The 21,415-nt window shown below is 56.3% G+C and overlaps 1 protein-coding gene across 1 annotated transcript in view; it reads right to left on the bottom strand.

Moving 5' to 3' along the window:
* The window catches only part of SMG6 (SMG6 nonsense mediated mRNA decay factor), an 84,122-nt gene that overhangs the window by 14,588 nt on the left and 48,119 nt on the right, over window positions 1-21,415 (bottom strand). Inside the window, 1 exon segment of the mRNA XM_033172400.1 lies at window positions 16,333-16,534. Within this exon segment, the coding sequence (XP_033028291.1) occupies window positions 16,333-16,534 (202 nt within the window).

Genomic DNA, 21,415 nt, shown 5'->3' on the forward strand with positions numbered 1-21,415 from the left:
CGGTCCAGCCAACATCCCTCATTGCTGAAGGAAGGCTGGGGAGGGAGAAGGGAGGGGAGGCATCTCAGCATTGCTGCTGCAGACATCTGCTCCTCCATGGCCGTTCCAAAGGCACAAAAAACAGGGTGGTTTTTTTGGGGGGGGGGGTGCCCTCCTTCCTGCTGCCCTCCTTCGCTTCAGGGAATTGGTGTCTCTGCTGAGGCCAGGTCCCCCCCCCCCCGAAGGGATAAAAAGGTGAAAATGGAGACCCACCCACCCACCCCACATGGCAGGTGTCCATGCTGGCTGACTGCAATGCCAGCCAGCCAAAGGAGTCACAGAACTGTAAAACTGGAAAGGACCCCCCCCCAAGGGTCATCTAGTCCAACCCCCTGCCATGTAGAAGTCACAGGAGCCCCAAGAGTCTGAGAAAAACGAGTTGGGAAGCTGCAGGATGGAAGATGGCTGCTGGACAGCTGTTCCCTCTGTGTCCTCAGCTCCTCCCGTCCTGCCCCATCCTGTGCTGCATCCTTCAATGAGATACAGCACTTTCCTTGAAAATAAAGGAAGATTCTAGTCCTCATGGCTCTCAATAAAGGGCTGAAACAGGAACCTAGGAAGTGGCCTTATCAAACCAATGGTCTATCGAACGCAACAGTGTCTACACTGACTGGCAGCAGCTCTCCAGGATTTCAGGCAGGAGTCTCTCCCAGCCTAGGAAATAATCAACAATTTGACTTCTAGAAGACTTGTGAAGGCAGTCCTATACAGGGAGGTTTTAAATGCTTGATGTTTTATTGTGTTTTTAATATTTTGTTGGGAGCTGCCGAGAGTGGCTGGGGCAACCCAGTCAGATGGGCGGCACATAATCAGTATGTTGTTGTTGTTGTTGTTGTTGTTGTTGTTGTTGTTGTTACCTGGAGATGTCTTTGGGGATTGAACCTGGAAACTTCTGCCTGCAAGACAGCCGCTGTAACCCTGAGCTACGGCCCTCCCCTGCCTGCAGAGAAGACGGTGAGCTCTTTGGGCACAGTTGTCCTTGACCGTGAGCACTGGAGGCCTGGCCTGCGAGAGGGGATGCCTGCTGGTCAGGAGAGGGATCAATGGGGAAGAAGCGTGCCCCACAAGCAGCACCAGCAGGGAGGCCCCCAGCACTCTCTGGGCCAAGGGGGGTGGTGGGGGGTGCTGGCCTAGCCCAGGTGGCTCCCTGTGGACGCTGACTCAGAACTGCCAGGGCTGGTGGGGAAAGGCAGCTCTGCTCTGCCCGGGAGAGGAAGTGCTTGCGCTTCCCCTGCCCCCTCGAGCTGCCAGCTTCCTCTCTGCCTCAGGGTAATCGGAGTCCCCTGGCGCATGGGCCATCAGCTGCCTCACCCCGCCGTGACCTCCCTGGCCTGACATTGCCCCCTGCCCGGCAGGAAGCAGGGAACATGCTGCAATGGGGGGAGGAGGAGCTGCTCCCCCTCCCCAACAAGTGTGGGTCTGTCGGTGTGTGCAGAGTCCATGGGACGCAGCAGGGTCAGCTACCAGCTGGGGCGGGGAGGCCTCGGACATGCCACAACTGGCCAGCAACCCACCTGGCCCGCCTTAAAGTGTTGGGGTATGGGAGCACCCTCTGAGCACCCAAGTCTGGGCACGGGCCTTGCATGAATGAGATCCCAGGTTCAATCCCCAACGGCATTTGTCGGCAGAGAAAAAAAACTCCTGTCTGAAAAGCCGCCCAACGGCCTCCCTGTGAAAGGGAGCCTAGAAACAGAGCTCAGAGGGAACCGTGTGGAGCGCTCAGGATGTAACTGGCGCTGCCAATGTCCTCTGGGAGTTCACCCCCCTCCTGGATCACTCTGGGTTTGGGGCATGGACTGCGGCCCACCAAGGGTGTCAGCCCTTTGTGGCTCCTGGCTTCTCCCCCTCCGCCCTTGCAAGCTGAAGCCCAGCTCCTGAAGTTTCGATCCTGCAATTGGAAAAGTTTCCCCTGCCCCACCCAGCAGACCTGACAGGAGACAGGAGACGGGTCTGGACGGGGGACAGAGGGCGGGGTGCTGACTGGAGATGCTGGCAGGTCTGAGCCCCTGGCAAGACAGCATGGCTCGCCTTGGCCTACCTTGTGGCGCGGCTGAGAGGGTGCGAAGGACGATAATGCACTCTTTGGCACCAGGTGCGTCATAAATCCCGCGACCGGGTTTGTGGGACGTAAGAACATGAGAAGAGGCTGCTGGATCAGGCCAGTCGGGGCCCCTCTAGTGCAGCGTCCTCTTCCCAGAGTGATCGCCCAGGTGCCTCTTGTGGGAATAACCTCCGTCCAAGGGGCTTCTCTGGGTCCAGGGGAGCATCGGGATGTTGCTGCCTCCCCCCTGCATGCCCAGCTGAGTGCAGCAGAGAGAAGGTGGCGCTGGGAGAAACTGTGCATGGGGAGGAAAGAGGTGGCAGGATCTGGCCAAGACTTGGGGCTCTGTGCCACACCCCCCAGAGGCACAAACTTCCCCTTCCCCTGCAGCTCACGTTCCCTGAACCACCTCGAAAGGAGGCTTGATTTACTGATCGCCTCCCCTCTGTTAATTCCTGACACCATTTGGCTGGCTTTCACAGTTTGTCTGAAGCGCTTGGGAGCGAGAGAGCCAGCACAGGGTTGACACCAGCCTTGACTGGAGAAGGTCAACCTTGCCAGCCCCTTGGCAGCAAAGCTGGGCAGCTGCAGCACAGCACCCGGTGGGGGCAGGAGATGAGGTGGGGCTCAGGAGAAGGCCCAAAAGCTCTCCTGGCATGGAGCTGGTGAAAGTGGCTGCCAGAGACTCCCTTCCTCCTTTGCTGGCAGAGGCTCCTCGGAGCACTTAACAGGTGATTAAAACATCAGGACAGGAGAGACCCTGAGCCAAGCGCTCCACTTGGCCACATTTTTGCACACCAGGGGAAACCGGAGGCAGCCCCATCTCTCTGCTCCCCTGACCATGCAGCTACCCCTGTGGTTCCCAAAGTGGGCGGTGTCACCCCTTGGGGGCAGTGCTGTTTCCTGGCAAGGGGGCAGCAGGGGGGCACTGGAGGTGCAAAGGGCTGTCGGACTTGGAAAAGCTGGTATCACTGGATCAATTTCACCCGTTTTGTTGAATTAAGCTAAATAGTTCCAACCGGATTTTGAATAAAAGTGCAACCAACTGTTCCTGTTATGTATTTCGTTGTGTTGTTATCTTCCTTAGTGGGTTGGGAAGACCACCATGCTGAATAATGCTTTTTATAGGGTAGGGGGCACTGGGGAGGAGTTTGTGGAAACAAGGGGGTGGGGGCCTGAAAAAGTTTGGGAACCACTGAGCAACGGACCTATTTGCCCCCCCACTCCTGGCTGGAGGTCTGTCCCGGAGCAATGGGAGAGGCACCCCCTGAAGTCATGGTGGCAGGAGTGGCACAGGGGCTGGCAACCTGGCCACCCTGAGCTGCAGGAGCACCAGGCAGCTGCTCTGTCCCTGGGGGAGGAGAACATGGGTGCAAGCCTGGCAAAAGAGGGGGGCAGGGTGACTATGGGAAGCAGGAGAGTGGCCTCATCCCCACTGGCGCTCTGGCTCGCCCTCTTCCGGGGCAGGTTCCTGCCAGAGAGGGCACCAGAAGGTGCAGGCTCAGCAGAAGGGGTGGAGGCATGGCATTTGGGGGCAGCGTTCCGCTGAGCTACCAACAAGTCATCAAAATGCTGTTCTGCAAAAAAGGCTGAATCCTCTGCAACCGTTTTCGAGTCACGCAAACAAAGCAGCGCTTGCACAATATGCAGTGATGGGGGAGGGGCAAAGAGCCACTGCAGGCAAGCTCAGGCTCCCCGGCCCGGCCACAAAAGCCTCACTGTTTTCCACGACTGTGGTGGCTGCTGCCCACATGCTGTCAAACCTGCTTGGCAGACTCAAACAAAGCCAAGCTTCTAATTCTGCTGCAGCCAAAACCTGAAACAGATGCAGAATCCTGCAGTGGCAGGAAGTGCTTGCATGGAAATGTGAGAACCTAAGAAAAGCCTGCTGGATCAGGCCAGTGGCCCATCTAGTCCAGCACCCTGTTCTCGCAGATGCCTGGGAGAAACCTGCAAGCAGGATTCAAGCACAGGAGCCCTCTCTCCTCCTGCCTGCTGTTTCCAGCAACTGGCATTCAGAAGCACCGCTGCCTCCGGCTGTGCAGAGTCGAGCCCTGGGGGCCAGCAGCCTCCTCCATCAATGTGCCTACTCCTCTTTGAAAGCCATCCAAGCTGGTGGCCATCATTGCCTCCCGAGGGAGTGAGATCCACAGTTTAACTGTGCACTGCGTGAAGATGGACTTTCTTCTATCTGCCCCAAATCTTGCAACTATGGACAACCTTGGCAGAACAGGAAGAGTCGAGGGTGACCTGGGGAGGCTTTACAAGGGCAGAGAGAGAGACCGAAGGAGCTTTCACTTCCTGTCCGGACACCACAAAAGCGCCTCGCTGCTGCTCCAGCCTTGGGCGAGCGGCACGTCCTAATCTGGGCACTTGCTCTGCCTCCTTCCTATTCACAGGCGCTGGGACACATCTCTTGCAAGGGCTGAAAGCCTTCTGAAGGTGGCCGGGGCCTGTCCGGGGGACTGGATACATCCCGCCCGCATCTGTTCCTCCTCCTCCCTGGCTCCTCCGGAGGAGAGGGTCGGAGGGGAGGAAGCCCCCGTCCTTCCCCTCCACGCCCTCAACATGATCTAGCTCTTGGCGGAACCGCTGGCCAGACATTACCAGTGCTGGTGGAGCAGGAGCAGGAACGTTCCAAGGAGTGCTGCAGGGACCCAGAGAGGAGGAGGAGGAGGCAGCAGCGGCGGGGGCACCGGGAGGGTGGGGGGGGGGAGCAGGCCAGAGAAATGGGGAGAGGCTCAGCTCCGGGAGTTCAAGGCAGGGTTGATGGGCTCTCTGGCTGGCTCTCTGGCTCGAGAGGGACATCCCACATTTTAGGGAGCTGCGACTCCGCAATCCATCTCAAATCTGCAGAGAGCCCAGCTGGGCAGGCACCTCTCCACATCCTCTTCCCCCCCGCCCTGCACCTTCAACAACAAATCTCAAGCCTTGATCGGAGTTAGCTCAGCGTTTCCGAGCCTCTGACAGGAGATGGGAGGTGGGGATGGGCCACAGCTGGCCAGCTGCAAACCTGGGCGTAGTTTGTTCCGCTGCCCGTGGGCCAGGCAGCCCTCTCTCTCTCTCTCTCTCTCTCTCTCTCTCTCTCTCTCCAGATGAGGCTTCTCCTACCGGCTGCCTCCCCAGGCAGGTCCTCCTGCCAGCAAAGAGCAGGAAAGATTTTCCAGCCCATTGTCTTATCCGCCCCAAGATGCACATTTCTCCCCACTCGCTCCTGCCAGCTGTCTCTCTTCCCCAGGCACGGGGCGTCCTGGAAAGAGAGATACTTGCCACTAATGAGGACAGGGGAGGAATGTTCTGCACCCTGCTTCTTCTCCATGTCACCCCACAACAGGGCACTCCAGATGAGGCAGCAATGCTACTGAATGCCAACTGCTGGAAACCACAGGAGTGGAAAGAGCTCTGTCTGTGGGTTTTCCATTCAGGCATCTGGTTGGCCACTGTGACAGCAGAATGTTGGACTAGGTAGACCCCTGGCAAGGTCCAGGGAGCAACCAAAGAACCAGGGGCTATTGTGGGGCAGCTCTGTGGGGCCAGAAGGAGCCAAGCGTGCCACCCTGCCCCTGAGAGAAAGGTGCCCCCAAGCATCCCCGGCAGACGTCCTTTGAGGAGGGAACTGTAGCTCAGGGGCAAGGCACCCTCCTCTCCTCCCACCCCCAACGGACTCTACCTCCACATAGATGGGTGTGAAAAAAGGGAGCCTTTGCTAGGAGGAAGAAGAGGCGCTCACTCCTGGCTTGACAACTCATTCATTGCACCAGGGAGAACCAGCAGCATCAGCAGCAGCAGCAGCAGCGCCACAGACCAAGTCCCTGCACAGAAGCCCAGGGAAGAAGAGCAGAGGAGCCCCAAATGTTCCCTTCAGCCTCCTGCTGAGGCTCTGGGGGCTTTGGGAGAAAGGGGGGGGCTGTAAGGGTGCTGTAAATAGACAACAGAATCATAGAGTTGGAAGGGATCCCTAAGGGTCATCTAGTCCAACCCCCTGCCTTCACAGCTAAAGATTCACAGAACTGGAAGGGGGTTCCTGCAGGGGTTGGGGCTGCTCCGGGCTGCTCCTGCCCCTGGGAGAAAGAGACAGTTCCCCTGCATGTAGGAGGGAGCCTCCATCCCTCCCCAGGCCCAACCTGCAGATGCCACTGGAGGACTGAGCCTGGGACCTCCTTCTGCATGCCAAGCAGGTGTACTCTGCTGCACTTTCCTGCACCCTACCCCAATTCACCTTGAATCTTGGGGAGAGGGGTTACCAGGAACCGTTTTCTTTTCCAGAAGCCACTCATAGGAAGGAAGGAATTTGGGAAGAGAGCTGGCTGGGTCAGGTCAATGTGTCCAGCATCCTGTTCTCATGGATGGCAGCCAACCAGATGCCCTAAAGGGAAACTCACAAGCAGGATCTGAGCACAAAAGACCTCCTGAGGTTTCCAGCCACTGGCACTCAGAAGCGTTGCTGCCTCTGACTGGGCAGTCAGACCAGAGCCACCACAGCTAGTGAATATCAATAGCCCTCTCCTCCTCCATGAATTTGTCCAGTCCTCTTTAAAGCCATTCAGATTGGTGGCTATGACTGTTTCTTGTGGGAGGGAGTTCCACAGTTAGTCTGTGCCACGTGAAGCAGTCCTTTATCTGAGCAGAAGAGGTTTGGGCCCAGGGCCTGCAGTAAGCCCTCTCCTCCTCTGTGCTGAAAGGGTTGTTCCCCCTAGCAAGAGGCCAGCCCTCATGGAGGTGCAGATGGATGGGCTTCTCCCTCTCTGCCTGGAGGGCTGCCTCTCTCCCCCCAGTTGCCTCCTGGTGACCCTGCTCTTGACACCCCAGCAACCAGGTGCAAATATTTCCCCACCAAGCCAGAGGCTCTGCTCCCCCCCCCCCCTTGGGAGGCTCCTTGATGTAGATCCAAGGGAGGTGAGGACATCAAAGGGACTGTGCAGGTTCCCTCAAGAGAATCAGAGGGGGACTCACGCCAGCTTTCAAATGCAAATTTGCTCCAATTTCAGTACTTAAAATAAAAAAGCAAACCCCAAACCAGCCCCACCACCAGCTTATAGATGTTGCTGGAGTCTAAAAGGAAGCCAGCCTTGCCTGGAGGCTGTGCAAACTCTCAGGAGGGGTCATGGCTGATGTTGGGCACCTTCGCCCACCTGGTGGCCCCATGCAGACCTCGTGCAACTTGCTCATTGCACAACAGAGTTTGCTGCCCCTGGATATATTGCCAATGCTGTAAGGGGGCATATTAGAAATGAATAGTAACATTTCATGCAGGCTGTCCCCAGCCCAAGAGCATTCTCCCCTCCTGTGGCTTCCATAAGAAGAGCTTACTGGTTCAGGCCCACTGAGTCCGGCATCCTGAGAGCCAGTGTGGTGTAGTGGTTAAGAGCGGTAGACTCGTTATCTGGGGAACCGGGTTCGTGTCTCCGCTCCTCCATATGCAGCTGCTGGGTGACCTTGGGCTAGTCACACTTCTCTGAAGTCTCTCAGCCCCACTCACCTCACAGAGTGTTTGTTGTGGGGGAGGAAGGGAAAGGAGAATGTGAGCCGCTTTGAGACTCCTTTGGGTAGTGAAAAGCGGGATATCAAATCCAAACTCTTCTTCCTGTTCTCAGAGGGTTACGAGGACTAGGAACTTGCCTCTTAAAAACAGCCCAAGAGGAGCCTGCTGGGTCAGGCCAATGGCCCATCTAGTCCAGCATCCTGTTCTCACAGTGGACAGCCAGATGCTCGTTACGGGAAACCTGCACTCTCTGCTCCTGTGGTTTCCAGCAACGGGTATTCAGAAGCACTGCTGGCTCTGGCTGTGGGGGCAGAGAGTAGCCAGAAATACCTCTCTCCTCCAAGAGGACACTTCAGGAGCAGTGGCTCTCACCCTCGGCCGACCCAGGGACTGTCTTCAGCCCAGATGTGCAGCTCGGCAAACACTTCCTAATTAATTCTTTTTCAAACACAGCGGTTCTGCCACCCTCAGAGATGTGGGGAATGCCAGCCTAGGAGAGGGGCTTTCTCTGCAGGACCCCCTCAATTCTGGAAGTCCCTCTCTGCAGAGGTCTACCTAACCTTTGATGGTTGGACCTTCTGAGGGACTCAACTCTCTGGGTGCAATTTTGATGCGGCTCTATTCTATTTCGCTTGTTCTCTAATTGCAATGGCTTCATAAACGTTTTGGTAATTGCATAATTATAGGGTTGAAACCTGCCCCGGGACCTTACGGTAAGAAATCCTATTAGCAAACAAATGTTATCTGGACGGTGGTTAAGTGCTGCTGCTGAAAAGCCACCTCAGGTGACTCTGCAACCTGGAGGCTGCAGGCAGGGACTCTGGAGCAAGGGCAGCCAACAGGGCACCCTCCGGGGGGTGCTGGATTACAACTCCCAACTCCATCCCTGCCCACCGGCTGTGCTGCCTGCCAGGGCTGCTGGCCCACTCTGGAGGCTGACAGCGCAGTCATGCAGTGCGCACCCCACTCCAAGGCACCTCCAGAGCTCCTCTGTCCAGCAGTGCCAGCACAAAGGTCCTGAGCAAGGACTGAGAGAGGATGCAGAGGGCGATGGTCAGGGTGGGCAGAAGAGGGGAAGCTGGGAGATCCCACACACTGTCCAAAGTTGCCCAGGCCACTCTCTCTCTGGGCAGGAAGCTGACCCTGCCTTGAGCCTCCTAAGAGGCATGGCTTGCAAGCCCAAAAACCACCTGCTTCCTGCTGGAAAGACCAGGGAGGGTATGGTCCTGATCCTTGTGCCCCCCTCCAAAAGCATAGGTGGGGTGCTCCATCACTTCCGGGGAGAAGCTGCATCCCCAACCTTGAGCACATGCCCCCCACAATTGTGGCCACTCCACCAGCTCTCCTGGGGGTGGGGGCACCTCTGGCTGTCCCTTCCCAGCTCGGCCCTCGGATCCTTGCCACGGATCCACATATTTTTTTAATTTGATGTAATTATCTCCTCGGAATTACTGTACGCAGCCGCTCTCTGGGGATCCGAGGCAATTAAGGGGAGATAAATTTCGTTCCGCGGAGCGAGCTGTCAAGCGGATGAAGCAATTCCATTCCCCCATTTGAAGTGGGAGCTCTGGGTCATGCCTGGTTTATTTGAAACGGTGCCATCACCTCAAGCGGCTGATCTTATCTCGCGCCTCCCCCCCCCAACGGCAGGGGCACTGCCGCAAGTGATGACACCTGGCCGGCCGCCAGCTCCTCCCAAAACGCAGCTGACACAAGAGAGGGGCCGGGGGTGTGTGTGCTCCGATCCAAAGGAGATTGGGGGTGGGAGGAGCGCTGGGAACGCTCAGGGCCAGAGTAAGAAAGAGTCTGCTGGATCAGGACAGTGGTCCACCAGGCCCAGCCTCCTGTTCTCACAGGGCCAGCCAGAGAGATGCCTGGAAACCTGTAAGCAGGACCAGAGCACCAGAGCCCTCTTCCCTCCTGGGGTTTCCAGCAACCGGCATTCTGAAGCACGGCTGCCTCCAACCATGGTGGCAGAGCACAGGCACAATGGCCAGTAGCCATCGATAGCCCTCTTGCCCTCCATGAATTTGTCGAATGCTCTTGTAAAGCCATCCCAGTTGGTGGCCATCCCTGCCTCCTGTGGCAGGGAGTTCCACAGTTTAACCATGCCCTGCTGCACGAGGAAGCTCTTCCTTCTATCTGCCCTGAATGTTCCAACTTTCCGCTTCTCGGATGTTTGCAAGTTATGAGAAGAGTAAAACTTTCCCCTGCCACTTTCCTCATGCCAGGCACAATTCAATACACTTCTGTCACGTCAGCTATTGCCTTTTCTCTAAACTAAAAAGTCAACCTTTCCTCCTAGGGTTGCCACTCCATCCCCTTGATTGTTTCAGTTGCTTCCCCCCCCCCCTGATGGCCCTCTGCCTTGGATGCTTTTAGCTGAGAGTCCCTTCCAACTCTACGATTCTTTGATTCTGTGAGTGGCCAACCAGATGACCCAACGGGAAGCCCAAGAGCCATCAGGAGCAGAGCTTAAGAGCAGGGCTCTCCCGCTTGCAACTCCCCAGTAACAGGCATTCAGAGGAATGAGGCCTCTGGTCCTGGAGACAGTATGCAGACATCACAAGAAGAGCCTGGCTGCTGGATCAGGCCAAAGAGGGCCCATCTAGTCCACCATCGCCATGGCCAACCAGATTCCCCCATGGGAAGCCCGCAAGCAAGCAGGACCTGAGCGCAACGGCAGCAGCTGGGTGTCCACTTGGGTGTCCCAGAGGCATTCACATCCTCTGGCGCTGGAGGGAGAACAGAGTCCTTGGGGTTTGTGGCCACGGAGAGCCTTACTCACCTCCATGAGTTTGCCTGGGGATCTGCCCTCCTAAAGGCCTATGGCTCTTTTGCTCCCAGCCATAGGCCTGCAAGGAGGGCGAGTGTCTGAGCAGCCCCATATCCCTCCTCCTCCCCACCTGCTCCTCGCTGGTGCTCACTGCCCTTCCCCTTCCACCACTTCATTAAGCACTCTGGGATTCCCTGGAAGGGAGAGGGCAGAAGAAGGAAGGCAGAAAAGCTGCTGAGTCCAGCATCATTCTTGGCCAAGAGGCTTGCTGGGAGCCAAGCTGGCAAGGTGAGTGAGCTTTCTTGGGGTGGGATCTCACACTTTGCCAGTCCTCAATGACACTCCCTCCTGTCAGATTAATGCCAGCTTGGGCACCCATATGTCCCCAGTTGCTTCTATTTAAAGACCACTTGAGTTTGACGTTTAAATCTGTATATACCTGCAGAGTCTCCCCACCTGCCTTGTGGAAAGCAGGACCAGAGCACCAGAGCCCTCTTCCCTTGGCTTCCTCATTTCCTTGAAATCTTTCCATTCCAGCTGGCCATGACATAAATTCTGTAGCTTAAGGCACAGTGCCTGGTGTCTGCTTTTTTCCTCCTCCCTTCTGACAGCTTTTCCTTTCATGCTGTGACTTTTTAGATCATAAGCCCGAGCAGAGGGACCATCTTATCACTGACACCTGCAAGGTTGCTTTGGTGGTTTATATAAAGTAATGTGCATTTGTTGCCTGATTAACCAGGGACGCCTTTTAAAAAGCGCATTGTGGGGCTTTTGTTTTAGATGAAGCAACCGAGCACCCCAGCCCTAGTGTTCCCCCTGTACGCTACTTTGCTAATAGCAACCTGCCCTTACGTGGCCAAGATAGGACCAGCCCAAGGGAAGAGGGAGGGGGGACGTCAGCTGGCTCAGACAGACCAAGGCTTGCAGGGGTACCAAAGCCAACAGTGTTTCCCGCAAGAGGCATCTGGTTGGCCACTGTGAGAAGACAATGCTGGACTAGATGGGCTCCGTTTGGCCTGATCCAGAAGCTAGACTCTTCTTTGGTTCTTAAGAAGTCAGCAGGTGAGGCTCTGGAGAGCCACTGCAAGGCTGGGATAGACAGAGGAGCCCACAGCCTGCAAGGTGGGCAAACGGGAGGGGGACTCAGCCCCTCCTCTCCACCTCACAGTGCAAGGGGGCTCTTCCTCATGGGTGCCTGCCTGGCTGGGTGCCCCCTGGCAGGCACCCAGCCTTGTGTCATCGCACCTGGGTGCAAGAAGCACTCCGTTGCCGCTGGGCCGTTTCCTCCCCCCCTCCCCATCGTCTTCCCGTCTTTCTACCTGCACAGCTGTTTCCTTCCTGGAGGCTGGAGCAGACCCCCCCCCCCGCCTCAGTGGGACGCGAGAGGCTTCTGTAGGTGCTTGGGAACAAGACGGAACAGAAATCGCTTCACACCTGGCTCCGAAATTACAGAACGCTGGCGCCCGGCCAACGCAAGCCTGGCAGAGCCCCAGCTCCAGCGGACATCAATTACGAGGGGCCGACAGAGCCTCTGCTTCCTGCAAATCTGGGGCGCCCCAGAAAGGGAACCTCCATCAGCCGCCCAAGACTTCCAGGTGGGAGCCTTTTCCCTCGGATTCCGCACCCGAGATTTATGGCTCAGTTCAGCCTGCCCCCCAATCCTAGCTCCTCTTTCCCCTCCAAGTCAGAGACGCTCCTGCGGAAAACCCTCCAGGGCTCACCTCTCCTTCGTCTCAATGCAAGGCTGGCCTCAGATTTTAAAAATTAGATTTTCATAGAATCACAGAATTGTAGAGTTGGAAAGTATTTCAAGGGCCATCCAGGCCCACCACCTGCAATGCAGGAATCTCAGCTAAAACATCCATGATTCTGATGGAAATGATAAATTTTACAAAGCAAACAATTGTTTGCCATCCAGAATTAATATTGCTGAACACTGTCAAAAGAATTGATCTCGGCAGCTCAAACAGTCCTTGCAACTCAACAGAAAACAGCCCAAAATCTTATATTTGTTACCTTCTGGAACAAAGCTAGAATGGAGAAAATTAGGCACAGTTTGAGATTTTGAGGAGGACTAGAACCTCTAGATGCTTTGAATATGGTTTGGAATTCCATTGTGACATATACAAGGGAAGGATCACTTTCAAGACAACTCTTGGCCCAAGCCTGGCAAATCTGGATCTAGACCATCAGACAAAACTGATATTCTTTACATGGGACTGTGCAATTTTCACCCATGTGCAACTGTACTCATTCAACGTGCCTGTTTTATAGTTTTGTTTTTCATCTTTACCCGTTGTTGTAAATGTTCTCTGTTTTATGTACATTATATAAATAAATTAAAACTTTACCAAAAAATAAGGCAGCGCTGGCTTCCACTTGCCACAAGTCGCCCCTCGCTGAGTCACAAGAAGTATTTGCCGGGGGTGTTATCCCGCCTCCCCCAAGCCACAAGCAGAGGCAGTGCACTCAGAGGCTGCAGCATTCCCTGTAAGGGACACCAGCATCACAGAGGCGGAAAGGGCACCCCAGAGTCCATTAAGTCCAACCCGTTGCTGGAGAGAGGGACCATGTGGCTACAGCATCCCTAGTTAAATGTCCCAGGGAAAGGTGAGCTCTCTGGGCCTACAATTCAGGCCTCTTTGGGAACAGAGTGGTGGTGGTGGGTGCGGGGGGGGGAGTGATGTACATGTGCAACATCAGTTTCTGCACTGGACAGGCACTGGAATAAACATGTGGAGGTGGGGGGGCTTTCTGCCCTCTCATTCTGCTTGCCACCTGCAAAAGAAGGGCTTCAGCTCAGGGGCAGAGGAGCTCCTGTTTTAAGGTGGGGACATCTTTCTTTGTCAGAGACCACAGAAAGTTAAGAAGAACTTCCTGATGGTAAGAGATGTTCTACCGTGGGGTGAACCACCTGGGAAGGTGGTGACCTCTCCTTCGTAGGAGATTTTTAAACAGAGGTGGGATGGCCACCTGTCGGGGGTCTCTAGCTGTGGTTCCTGCATTGCAGGGGGTCCCTTGAGGTTCCTTCCAGCTCTGCAATTCTGTGATCCTACGTCTGAGGAGCCAGCAACCTGAGTCTGGATAAGGCAGCTTCCAAGGTTCCCACATTCCCTACAAAAGCACAGTTGCCTGGGGTTGGGGAACTTGCCCCTACACCCTGTGAACCTTTCCTTTCTCTTCACCCCGCCCCAGCATGCCCCTGCCCTCTGGGGCCCAAGGCAGAGTTGGAGAGCCTGGTTGGAGAGATGGTGCCTGGGGACCCCATATGCAGCCCCCCAAGCAAGGAGGGACGCCAATGTAAGGAACAGAGCAAGTCAACAAAGCCACAGAGAAGGTCTGCTACAGGGGGGGGGCAGAGTTATCACCCCTGACACAGCCAAGTGAGACCCTCGCCCAGCAATCTCTGCCTGAACGCTGGCCCAGCTAGATTTCATTTCATTCCCCTTTTAATTTCTACATTGCCTTTCTGTATCGCTATACGCAAGGCGCTTTATGAGCTGCAGAAACAACAAAATACACAACACAGGTTGTGTACCAGTCCGATCCAACTAAGTCATAGTTAAAAAATGTGACATCAAAATAAACAACTTCATATCAAATAAAGGTAATATTCCATAATCCATTCAAGATATAATATTGCGCAGGTCAAAAAAAAGAGAGGGGGGGACGGGACTCTTGCTTCCACCCTGGACCTGAAGGAGGCAACCCCCCATCCCTGGGTGCATTGCTTGTGACAGCACAACGAAAGGGGCCTGGTGCATGAAAAGGAGCCCCCCCCATTGCCTCCCATAGCAGATGCAGCAGGAGAAACAGGCTGCTGCAAGGCTATGGGGAGGGGGAGGAGGGGGAACTCTCCTCTCTGGCTGGTCCTGCAAATGAGAAAAACACAGCCTGGTTTCTGCTGGGGGCCTTTGCTGGGACCTCGGGGTTGGGGGGAGGGGCTCCTGGCCTTTTTTATTATGGGTATTTAAAAACCTCTCCTTCTTCTTCTTCTTCTTCGCTATTAACATGTGTCATGCTTAGGGGACGGTTCGGGTTTCAAGACCCCCTGTGCTCCAGTGTGCAAAAGGCATTAGCCCTTCCCGCCCCCCCCCCCGCACCTTGCCAGCTGGACTCTCGGTAGCCAAAGCCAGAGGTTTGCAGCCCAGAACGGGGCAGCCGCCACTGGCCTAGCCTCCTTCCCAAAGACAGATTCGAGGGGTAAAGCTCTTGGGGGGGGAGCAATTTTTTTTACGTACAGAAGGCAGGGACATGTGATGAAGTTGAGAGCTGGAAGATTCAGGGCAGATGAAAGCAAGTCCTTCTTCACGCAGTGCATAAACTATGGAACTCTCTTCCACAGGAGGCAGAGATGGCATTGAAACAGGATTAGACAAATCCACGGAGGAGGACAGAACTATTGATGGTTATTCACCCTAATGGCTCTGCTCTGACTCCACGGTCAAAGGCGGTGAAGCTTCTCAATCTCAGGGTTTGCCTTCAGGGCACCTCATGAGTGAGCAGAGGATGCTGGACCAGATGGGCCACAGGCCTGATCCTGCAGGCTCTCCTTTTGTTCCTATCCAAGGTCCAAAGAGGAGAGCTCCCAACCCCAACTCAGGAGGTGTCATCTTCATAGGACATGGGTGCTAAGAGAGGCCTTGATTTGGGGCCAAGGGAGGCCAGTGTTGGCGGGCTGTGCAGGGTCCAGAACTGCACCAAACCAATGCACAAATACCCTAACCTAGCAACAAAGGTGCTGGACACAACAAGAAGGGAGAGGGGCTGCTCTTGTGCTCAAGTCATAGAATCCTAGAGTTGGAAGAGACCACAAGGGCCATCCAGTCCAACCCCCTGCCAAGCAGGAAACACCCTCAAAGCATTCCTGACAGATGGCTGTCAAGCCTCCGCTTAAAGACCCCCAAAGAAGGAGACTCCACCACACTCCTTGGCAGCAAATCCCACTGCTTGAGTCCTGCTTGAGGGTTTCCTATTGGGGAATCTAGGTTACCGATATGAGAACAAGATGCTGGACGAGATGGGTGCCCTTTGGCCTGATCCTGCAGGCTGGTCTTATGTTCTACAAAAGAGGAAAGGGAGAGGTGACATGAGAGCCAGCTTCAAATACGGAAGGGCTGTCACATGGAAGATGGAGCAAGCTTGTACTCTGCTGCTCCAGAGGCGAGGACATGTGACAAGTAAGGAGATTCTGACCGAACATCAGGAAGAACTTTCTGATGTTAAGAGCCATTCAGCAGGGGAGAGGACTCCCTCGAAGGTCGTGGGCTCTCCTTCGTCGGAGGCCTTTAAACGGAGGTTGGGTGGCCACCTGCCAGCGATTCTTCAGCTGTGATTCCTGCTTTGCAGGGGGTGGGCTAGAGGACCCTTGGGGATCCCTTCCAACTCTACAATTCTGTGAACCCCCGAGAGCTGCTGGTGGTGGGGCAAGGGAAGCTGCAGGAGGTTCTGGCAGCCCCCCCCATCACCCCCACTGGGTGCTTCTTTTCACTTCCCCGCCAACCTTCTTTATCGCCTGGTCTTTAGAGGAAGAGAGATAGATCTGGCCAGCTTCCTCCTCACGCAGGGCTCTGTAGTCAGGGCGGGGAGGGGGAGAGGAGGAGGCTGCTCCGAGGAGCGTGATGCAAGCCATTTGGAGGAGCTGCAGAGAGCTGCCAACGCAAGCTGCGCTCTTTAAACAAGGGAGGAAATGACCGTATCCACGGCATGCCAGCGAGCGCACTCACACACACACACTCACACACACTCTTTCTCTCTTACACACACACACACACACACACACACAGAGCAAAAGGAAGTCAAGAGGGTTTTTCATGACACAGAGCGGGATGTCAGCGGCTAAAAGGTCGATATTTTCCCTTAACACCCTTTTCTCAATGACTTAATCGTGTTCCGTTTGCACAAAAATGCTTCCCAAGAAGAAACGGCCTGGAGGGTTGCGGAGGGGGGAGACAGAGAGGAGGAGGAGGAGGGGCGCCATGCCCCGGCCCTGACCTTGTCCGAGGATTTCTCCACGTAGCAGGGCTCCTGGGGGGCGACCAGCAGCGGGACGAAACCCGAGAGCAGGCGGTCCTCCTCCAGGCTGAGCAGGGCCAGGTCCTCGTCCGGGTCCTTGTAGAGCGGCACCTCCGACTGGTTCACGGCCGTCAGGATGTTGCAGAAGTCGGCCAGGGTGGCCCACACGTCCACAGAGACCCTGCGGGGGGGGGGAGAAGGAGGGGAGTGCTGAGCAAGGCAGGAGAGGCCCCCCCAGCACCTCCCCCCCCCACTGCAGACACTCTTGCTCAGGAGATGCAACTTCCTTGCAGGGCTGGGCACTCTGTTACAGGCAAGGCACGGGCACCCCTTCCCCTTCCCCACCCCCAGCACCCTGGTCATCCTCATAGCTAAAAGACACCCGCCACCCATGTCACATAGGCTGGAGAGGCCTCTTGGCCATTCTCTGTTGCATTTCTACCCCACTGTCTTCTCCAATGAGCTCAAGGGGGTGGATGCCATTCTCCTCTGTCCCAGCAAGGTGGCTCAGGCTGAGAGGTAAGGGTGACTGGCCTCCAAGGTCACCCTGTGTGCTTTACGACCGAGCGGAGACTTGAACCCTGGTGTCTCTCAGGCCCCAGTGCTGGACTCTAACCACTACACCACCATTTTCTCTCAACTACTGGCATACAAACTCAACGTGGACTGTATGGAAGAGGGAGGCCCAGGGACACAAGGGGGGCACACGCACACCCTTAAGGCTATAAAGGGGCCAAAACTAACAGGCTTTGTCTGGGTGGGGAAGGATCTCGCAGAGAGAGCAAAGGGAAAGTACAGTGAGGGGAAGGATAAGTTGCTCTGAGTCTGGTGGTGAGTGCCAGGCTCTTGGGCACTCCTCACTTGCTATTGGAGCCACGCTGGCTCCTAGGGGAAGCACGACGACAGCTGCGGGAGGGCCAAACCGGGCCAGCCGTGGCCCCTGAGTACCTGCTCTGCATGCAGAAGGCTCCAGCTTCAAACCCCAACCGCATCATCCATAGGGAGGGCTGGGAAAGACACCTCCAAGGGATGCTGCCAGTCTGTGTAGGCAAAACTGAACTGGATGGTAGCTTCCTATGTCCCAGCTTCAACTCTTGGAAGCATCCCCATTAAACTGTGGGTAGCAGTTGCCAGCAACCAGCATTCAGAAGCACCAGTTTCCGAACATGGAGGCAGAGCACAGCCATCTTGGCAAGGAGCCCCCCATAGCCTCCTCCATGAGCTTGTGCAATGCTCTTTTAAGGCCACCCAGGTTGGTGGCCATCAATGCCTGCTCCAGTGGCAGGGAGTTCCGCAGTTCAACCCTGAAGAAGGGCTTTCTTTCGCCTGCCCTGGCTCTCCCGACATTCAGCTTCAGGTCTGCCGTGAGAGATGCGAAAGGCGAGGTGGGGGTGTTTGCTGGCATCCTGACACCAGTTTCGCTTCTGGCCGCAGCTTCACCCTCAAAGGCACCCTGGGGAGGAGGGAGATGGGGGTGGTGCAGCGTGTGGGTGGCTCTCACACCCCGCAGAGCCGAGAGTGAGAACAGAGAGTGCCATTTGGGAGCCCTTTCAAGTGCTGCAAAGAGGTGCCTGGAAGAGCATGTCACCACGGCTGGCGAAACCTCAGAAGCCAGGCTGGGCAGGGCAGGGCAGGAGGAAGCAGAAAAAATGATGCAAAGCAGGCAAAAAGGGTGGAAATGGGCCAAGCAAGTTGTGCTCCTTTGGCATCGCTTTCCACAGAATTGTGGTGTTGGAAGGGACCCCTGAGGGTCATCTAGCACAACCCGCTGCAATACAGGAATCGCCAGTGAGGGAAGTTCAACGGGGGTCCATGCAAGCTCTGCTTAAAAGCCCCAAAGGAATCGCAGAGTCGTGAGGGACCCCAAGGGTCCTCTAGTCCAGCCCCCTGCAATGCAGGAATTGCAGCTAAAGAAACCCAGGCGACAGAAAGCCCTTTTTATCCCAATTCTCAAACCAATCGCGCCCGGTTCCTAAACACTGGCGATGTCACCTGCAGCTGCCATCTTGGGCTCCAGAGGGACCTGGCACACCAGCTCACTTTGAGGGCTTGCTCCCCAGTGAGCCTGCATTAAGGATTGCAGCCCCAAGAGGACGATAGTGACACCCTGCCCAACGACAAAACGTTAACTGGGTGCCTTGCAAAGAACTGTATTCTTGAGGGGCAGGAACGAAGTGCTGAGAGACAGAAGGAGTCTCAGTGGTGCCGGACATGGCAGTCATTCCTAAGGTGTAGCTGTGGTGGTGGTGGTGGGGGTGAGCAGGGAGAGGAAAGGCCAGGAAGGGGCACAGCTGGGCATGACCTTGGGTGGGTGTGACCTTGCCAGCTGCCTCACTCAGCTCAACCCACCTTGCAGGATTAAAATGAGGAGGGGGACAACCATGGACGCTCCTCGGAGAAAAAGGTGGACTAGAATTGCCAAAAATGAATGAGTAAATAAATATTGTTGGAAGCAGCCGGCCAAGGACAATGAGGGTCAGTTTGCAGAAGCAGGGGGTCATGTTCTCATGCTCACTCCTTAAACCTCTTTTTAAAAAGTGTTCATTTTTCTCCGTGGGACCAGAGAAAAGGGTCACTCCAGTGGTGGCAGGGAAAGGGAACCCCCTCCTTGCCCTCTCTCTGTGCCCGCTCACCCTGGGACCAGGAAGGGTCTCTTGTCCTTGGGGCCTACGACAAGCCCCCTACCCCAACACCTCTCCCCCCCCAAGCAAGTGGCTCCAGGTGGACAATCTGCACTCATTTATTTGCTGGAATCAACATGCAGGGAGGGGGGAGGAGAGAGAAAAGCCTTGCATTGAAACGAAACATCTTGTTTTCAAGAGTGTCCTGGGAGCTGGGTGGAATGAGCTGCCATTAATCAAAGCCCAGCACACCATCAGCGCCTGCCTGCGCCCCCAGAGCCTTGGTCGGAGGGAGGGAGGGAGGCAGGGAGGAGGGGGCCCCCAGATCATGGCTCCCCCTCCCCACTTTGCCCCAGCCAGGTCTGGCTGTCAGAAACATTTAAAAGGTGGAAAATGCACATAGAGAGAAACAGGAGTAAATATGTGGGGCTTTTTGGGGGGGCGGACGGACGATGTCCAAGGGTCCCCCATGATGTAATGGGAAAAGGCTTGGCTTGCGCTACCAGCTTGAAAATAAACAGAGCCTGGAGGGTTAAAAGGAACTGAACTTTCCACGAACTGCCCCCCCCCTCCTGATCCGCACCAGAGGAAACGTATATGAGGAACAGTGCTGCCCCCCCGCCCTGCGCTGCCCCACGGCCCTGAGCTTATCCTCAGGGCCTTGGCTGCAGAGACAAGGGCCGGATGCAAGAGGACAGCTCTGGGCCACCTCCGACGTGCGATGCTGCTGCCCATGGGGTGCGGGGTGGGGGGGAGGAAGGATTTGGCCAGGCTTTAGGCCTGATGCTCCCACCCCAGCTGGCAGCCCCCACCAGCAGTGTGAGTTCCTCACCATCACCCGCCTGGGGCAGGAGGCTGGGAGGCGGCAGCAGAGGGAGGCAGAGACCCCAGGCTACTAGCCACAATGGCTCTGCTTCCGAAGCTCTTGGGCTCAGATCCTGTTATCAGATTCCCCCCGAGTCGTCTGTCTGGCCAGTGGAGGACGAGGCCGGGCCAGGTGAGCCACTGGCCTGATCCAGCAGGGCTCCTCCTATGCTGTCATTGCCTATACGGACTGGCAGCAGTGGCTCTCCAGGGTCTCTGGCAGGGGCACCCCCAGCCCTTGCCGAAGCAGACTCCTTCTCTGTGCAATTCAGGCACTTCGTTCCTGAGCTGCACCTTCTTCCCTCAAAAGCAAGGTCCCAGGCCTCACGGTCCTGAATTAAGGGTGGATTTAACAAGAACAGCTGCTTGACCCCCGGCTGGACTGCAGCGGCCCACCGAGCGCAGTGTGGTCTACTTTGGCTGGCAGCAATGGCTCTCCAGGAGTTCAGAGAGGGGGGGGTACTCCACCAGCCCCTCCCGAAGCTGCCCCTGGGGGCTGAGCCTTGGGCCTTCTGCACACAAAGCAGCAGCTCCCTTGAGAAGGGTGTGTGTGAGAGCAAGGAAGGGCCCCCAAGAGCAATGCTTTAGGCCACAGGGCAGTTCATTTACCCCAGGCTGCTGGGCACAGTATGGGGTGAAAACAACCCTCTCCTGGCCAGCAGAATTCCTGCTGGAAACACCCAGGCCCTCTTCCCAGCTGCAACCGGACCTGGTGAGCAGCCTGCATGGCAGGGAGGGCGTAGGGGAAGGACAGGTGCACTGCCTTGGTGCTGGGCAACCCTGAACCAGGCAAGGAGAATAGCCGCCTTCTCCCCAAAGCACACCCTCCTGGGCAGAGCAGCAGAGAGCCCCTTGGCTGGGATTGCCAGGCTGCAGGAGGAAGGGCCCGGGGGGGACGAGGTTTGCCCCCCTTTATCTGCCCCCCACCTCCCAGCAAGGCCAAGCAATGTCTTTTCCTTCCTTCGTCTTCCTGAATTCCTGGGCTCCAAGGGCAGGGAGACTGCCAAGCCAGAGCAGGTCAGGGTGACCGGGAGGCTGAAATGGGGGCACAGCCTGGAGAGGAAGGAAGCGGGGCATGGATGGTCGGGGTGGGGGAATGGGAAAGGACTCTCTTCCAAAACCAACCTGGGTTGGGGGTGAGGCCTGGGCTCCGAAGGCTTGCAGGAAGGGACCCCCGAGTGCCACGGGGCTGCCTGGGGCCTCCTCGCACGCACTCCCCGCCCTGTGCTGAACGCCAAACACAATGACCCCATGTTCCAGGCCTGCGGGGGCCCCATGGAGGTGGCCATTTCCTGTGTAATACCAGCCTGTTTAAACACTCGCACTCACCAGCCCCACAGCTGCAGCTCAAACCCGGAAGGAGTGCGGTGGAAGGAGCCCAGCGCTGCGCTCCAGATGGCAAACCGCTTGGGCCTTTTGCTCTTGCTTTGGGGGGGGGGGAAGGGAGGCAGCTCAACCCAGCCGCCTCCCCCAGCAACTTCTTGTCCAGCCCCCATCCTGCTAAAAGCAGCCCCTACAGACAGCCCCCCCCAAGATGGCAAAGATCAAAGAGCAGGCAGTGGCAACTGGGGGTCCTC

This window comes from Lacerta agilis, chromosome 15 (genome assembly GCF_009819535.1).
Source record: "Lacerta agilis isolate rLacAgi1 chromosome 15, rLacAgi1.pri, whole genome shotgun sequence".
NCBI lineage: Eukaryota > Metazoa > Chordata > Lepidosauria > Squamata > Lacertidae > Lacerta > Lacerta agilis.